We start from the raw sequence: 5,666 nt of genomic DNA, 5'->3' as shown, positions 1-5,666 counted from the left end.
ATGACAAAGATAAACATTTACTTGACCGTAGGCAGAGATGAAGATTTAATAATCTCTTCTGTGAATAGGAAAGTACAGGCAACTATTTTTTGTGACTTTTTCACATTTGATTGAACAGGTAAGAAAATGTAAAGGTTTAGGTTCCTTTTATAGCAGTGTTTATAAAGGGAATGGCTAATAAAGCTTTAGAGATCCTTTTTCTTTGCTAAATAATCTTTAATTTTTTTGTTACTAAATATTAGTTAATAACAATATTAAGATTTTTTATATTTGGTATACAGATAACATTACCTTAGGGATATCTTTTTTTAACTGATCTGATGACATCCTTCTCTATAAATTGTTGTTTTGAAATTATTGTACTGAGACTTTCCCTTAAGTATGTCAAAAACCAAATAGGTGCTTTTCAACTCTTGAATGACTATCACTAATATGCTAAAAAAAAGTTCAGATACCGATAGACTGAGCAGAGAACACAGTCTTATATCTGCATGTTTTTCCTTTGCCAGTGGGAGACAAAAGATCAGCAAGGGGAAAAAGATTTTGAACAGATCTCCAAAACCATTCGTGAGGAAGTGCAAAGATTTGAGGCATGTATAATTTTGTCCAAATAAATTACAGCTTTGTTTTAGATAATATTGATGTTCCAAGCAAACTTGGTTAAGAGGTTAATCTGCTATAATTATTTAATTTATTAACAGAGGGAACGAGTGAAAGACTTTAAAACTGTTATTATCAAGTACTTAGAATCATTAATGCAAACACAACAGCAGGTAAGAAATTTTAAGATTTTTGTACAAGTTAATACTTAATACGTTCCATATTAGGTTAGTTTAAAAAGGCAGGCTTTAAGTATAGCAGTTTCTAAAACATAGAGAATTAACTCTAGTCTGTAATATATTGCAGAACATAGTAATTGCTGTTTCCCAGCTATTACTGTTCTCACTTGCATAGCCCTAATTCAGGAGAGCAAGAGAGAAGCTTTGTCAGGGAAGTGGGGGGGAATGGAGGATCTTATAGACTCATAGAATTGTTTAGGTTGGAAAAGACCTTTAAGATCATCGAGTCCAACCATTAATCTAGCACTGCTGCCAAAAGTCCACCACTAAACCATGTCCCTAAGTATCACATCTACATGTCTTTTAAATACCTCCAGGGATGGTGATTCAACCACTTCCCTGGGCAGCCTGTTCCAGTGCTTGACAACCCTTTAGGTGAAGAAATTCTTCCTAATATCCAATCTAAACCTCCCCTGGTGCAACTTGAGGCCATTTCCTGTTGTCCTAACATTTCTTACTTGGGAGAAGAGACTGACTCCCGCCTCACTACAACCTCCTTTCAGGTAGTTGTAGAGAGCGATAAGGTCTCCCCTCAGCCTCCTCTTCTCCAGACTAAACAACCTCAGTTCCCTCAGCCACTCCCCATAAGACTTGTGCTCCAGACCCCTCACCAGCTTCGTTGCCCTTCTCTGGACATGCTCCAGCACCTCTGTCCTTCTTGTAGTGAGGGGCCCAACACTGAACACAGGATTCAAGGTGTGGTCTCACCAGTGCTGAATACAGGGGGATGATCACTTCCCTACTCCTGCTGGCCTTGTCTATTCAAGTAATACTTTTACTTGTAGATTGGAGTAAAATGCATTAAATATGTGCTTAGGCTTACTGAAGAGACTTGAATACTCAAATGCTTATCTGCTTTAAAAAAAAAAAAGTACTGAATATTGTACAGCAGTAAAACAGCTTTCAGTGACTCGGAATTAGGCCTGGTTCCCAAATGAGCGTCTGGAGTCTTTCCTTTTTTCAAACTGGGAATATAACCCTCCATCTTTGTTTAATAAAAAGAAAATAAAATAATTAAAAAACAAAACACCTTTAGAGGTAAGAATGGCAAACTCACCATGTGAACAAATTCTGTATAACTATATTCTGTGGCAATGTACTCAGTGTGTAAGAATAACTGTTTGCATGAGCAGATTTGTGTATTTATTACTCGTGGGTTTTTTGCATCATGTAATAATGTGAATGGATAATTAATGAATGGACAATGGATAATGTGAATGGAACCATCTGTGTTCTTACTTTGACCAGTGGAGACAAATTCAGTACAAGAGGAGGAAGGTGTATGTGTGTTCTTTTCCAACATTCAGTATTTAAACTAAGGTGGGGTTTTTTTCCTTCTCTGCAAGCTAATAAAATGCTGGGAGGCATTCCTACCTGAAGCCAAATCCATTGCCTAAAAGAAGACTATTCCAAATAACAAGAGACTCTGAATGTTTGTCCTGGATAAAAACTAAATTCCACACTGAAATCACTTCAAAATCATCCAAATAAACCACTATATATTTTATGAATTAACACGTGGTGGTTTTATATATCATAACATTTTATTAACAAGCTGTATGTCATGACCCTCTTTGAAGTGGACTGTGGCATGTTGTTCTGCAATACATTGCTGAATTGAACACTACTTGCACCAAAATGTGCACTGTAAGGCCAGAAAGCAGATATTTTTGTTCTTTACAATAGTGTTCTGTAGTATGTTTACCTGATCTTTGAAAGAAATTTAATTGCGTTGATTAATGTTCACTTACACATTCCTGTACAAAATCATGTTTCTGTGATTATGATAATAAAGAAATGTATCTTGTGAAACATTAAACTCTTTTTTTGTTTCTCTAGATATTTACTGGTGTTCTTAAAAGTAGCATTTATAACAGATTTAGATTAAATCAAAGGCAGTAACACATAGAATCATTGAATGGTTTGGGTTGGAAGGGATCTTTTAGAGATTGTCTAGTCCAGCCCCCTTGCAGTGCGTCAGTTGTCATGCATTGAGCATGCCAGCTTCACACAATATCATATGCTTGCAAATGGGCCTGGCCTCAGCACCCTGAGACACATTCTTTGGTATCTGATTCTTGGCCTGTGATTTGTCCTGTCTCTAGTGCTATCAGCATAAAGTAATTTTAATAGATTCTGATAGTTTGCTTGCGGAAGGTAAAGAATGCACTATGGATTGTGTCAGGTAGCTTTCTATGGCATGTAACATGGTAGAGGCCCTCATGATGGTGATAAACAAAGAGTATGGAAAAATAAGAACCCTATTTTGAGTGGTATTTAATTGCCCCCCTTCTCAACACTCTGCTGTGGATATCTTTGCTAACTCAGGTTCAAAAACTTAGCTGTTTAACAAAGCAATGTTATTTGTGCTTAATAGTTGTTCACAGGTGGAATATATAGACAAAAAAACAGTGGCATTGTTTCTCCCTATTCAAAAAGAAAAATATTCAAGAGATGTAAAAATATTAAGTAATACACCAAGGTAATAACACCAAGGCTAGAGAAGGAGGAGGATGTGGTGCTCTATGGCAGAGCAGATATTCTCTGCAGCATGTGGAGGACTTGTGACTGATCTGTTGTATATTCTAGAAGGAATTGCAGCCCATGGAGAACCCATGCCAGAGCAGAGCAGAAGTGTGAGAAGAAAGGAGGGGCAGAGATAAACCTTATATACTGAGCAGAACCCCCCACCCCCCTATACCTCGTGCACCACTCGGGGGTAGAGGAGTCTGGAGTGTAGCTGAGCCAGGGAAAGGGGGGAGGAAAGGTGGTGTTTTAATGTTTGTCTTTTTGTTTCTGACTACCCAAATCAGTAATTAAATATCTATTTTAATAGGCTATAAATTAAGTTAATTTTCCCCAAGTTGAGTCTGGTTTGCCTGTGATGGTAATTGGTAAGCAATCTCCCTGTCTTTATCTTAGCCCAAGAGCTTTCTTGTTCCTGTTCTGCCTATTTTCTTTCCCACTGCCCAGCCCTGCTGAAGGAAGGAGTAAGCAAGCTGCTGGGTGGGAGTTTGACTGTTAGCCAAGGCTAACCCACCACAGTCGGTGTTAATTATTTGGAGATTAAGTATTCCCTAAATTATGTTCTTTAACACTGTAAAAAAGAAAAAAGCTTGTATAATTCATACAGAAATTTATTTATATGCTCTAGAATATAGATTTGTGAAGTTACTTCATAAATTTTGGTTACAACAGTTATTTGGGAATTTTTAGATAACTAAATCTTTTGACTGTTTAGAATAATTTACTTGCATTATGAAAGAAGTATATGGCATACGTTTTACTCTTCCTTTGATACCACTTAGTTGATATTATTTTACTATTGATGACTCTGATCTTTGCATCATTTCTTTTCATCTGACATCCTTAATTAATTACTGTTTGGTTTTGGAGTCTGCAGAATAGCTCTTGAGAATTCTGCTGGCACCAGTTGATTAATGTGAAGTTGTTAATGTTAGTGATTTCATCTAAGAAACATTCAAAAACCATGTCAGGATTCTGTTCTTTAAAACTGTCAGATCATTAAACCTTGTTATTTTGAACATGTTAGTTTGAGTTAAGAAGGATTTCTCTGGAAAGCAAAAAATCTTTTAGTGAATCCTGTGGGAAGATCAGATTTTTATTCAATTGTTGTACATTAGTATGGCATACATGCCCATGCTTTAAATATTTTACTATTTTAAAAAATGTTCTTATTACTGTTAATGGTAACTCTGAGGAATATATAAAACTGCTTGAGCACAAACCATTTCTTTCTAGTTTTACAAAGGGAATTTCTAGCAGCAGTGTAACTGAGCACCCCACTAGCTAGTCTGTGCAAGTCTGTTGTTTTCTTACATACTTCACCTTCCATATTTGCTTAGCAGTTTTCCTTAACTAAGCAAAATTTTAAAATGAGCCTGCATTTTTCTCTTTCTGTTCCAAATATATTTTTAAAATACTATCACGTTATACAGTTCCTCAGAGGAATTTTGGATTAGGATCAGAACTCACTGTCATTGTAAATGACATTGCAAATTAAAAGAGAAAAGGAAAGTTGTAGGGCTTTTTTTGTTTCGTTTTGTTTTTTAAGCTCGAGGTAGATCAACTGTGGGAAATATGTTTTGGTTTTCCTTGGTGGTCTGTTCAAGGTCCCTGTATTGGGTCTGGCTGAGATGGAGTTAATTTTCCCCATAGCAGCCCTCATAGTGCTGTGCTTTGTACTGGTAGCTAGAAAGGTGTTGATAACACACCAGTGTTTTGGCTACTGCTGGGCAGTGCTGGCACAGCATCAAGGCTGTCTCTCCAACATTCCCCCCCAAAGGCCAGTAGGCTGGGAGTGGGAAAGGTCTTGGGAGGGGACACAGCCAGGACAGCTGATGCAAGCTGACCAAAGGGATATTCCATACCATATGACATCAGCTCAGCAATAAAAGCTAAGAGACAGGAGGAGTGGGGGGCATTCGTTTTCCGATGTTTGTCTTCCAGAGCAACCACTACATGTACTGAAGCCCCGTTCCCAGGAAGTGACTGAACATCACCTGCTGACGGGAAGTAGAGAATAAATCTTTTGTTTTCTTTTGCTTCCGCATGTGGCCTTTGCTTTCTGCTTATTAAACTGCCTTTATCTTGACCCACATGTTTGGTCATTTTTTCCATCTTAATTTCTCCCCCCCGTCCTGCTGAGGAGGGGCATGATAGAGCAGCTTGGGGGCACCTAGCATCCAGCCAAGGTCAACCCACCACATTCCTGTATAAGCTGATGTTTTAATGACCTCAATGATGGAATAGAGAATGTGCTTATTTAAATTTGCCATTGACACCAAGGTGAAAGTGACTGTGAAT

The 5,666-nt window shown here is 37.6% G+C and overlaps 1 protein-coding gene across 1 annotated transcript in view; it reads left to right on the top strand.

Moving 5' to 3' along the window:
* The window catches only part of LOC104628683 (sorting nexin-2-like), a 4,978-nt gene extending 2,328 nt beyond the window's left edge, over positions 1-2,650 (top strand). The window contains exons 2-4 of the mRNA XM_010297348.1: positions 510-590; positions 702-773; positions 2,186-2,650. Coding sequence (XP_010295650.1) covers positions 510-590; positions 702-773; positions 2,186-2,236 — 204 coding nt within the window. The 3' untranslated portion in view covers positions 2,237-2,650. The remainder of the gene's footprint in view (positions 1-509; positions 591-701; positions 774-2,185) is intronic.
* Positions 2,651-5,666: the final 3,016 nt, after the last annotated feature.

This window comes from Phaethon lepturus, unplaced genomic scaffold (assembly GCF_000687285.1).
Source record: "Phaethon lepturus isolate BGI_N335 unplaced genomic scaffold, ASM68728v1 scaffold28521, whole genome shotgun sequence".
In the NCBI taxonomy this organism is placed as follows: Eukaryota; Metazoa; Chordata; class Aves; order Phaethontiformes; family Phaethontidae; genus Phaethon; species Phaethon lepturus.
This window is presented reverse-complemented; position numbering and strand designations above follow the sequence as displayed.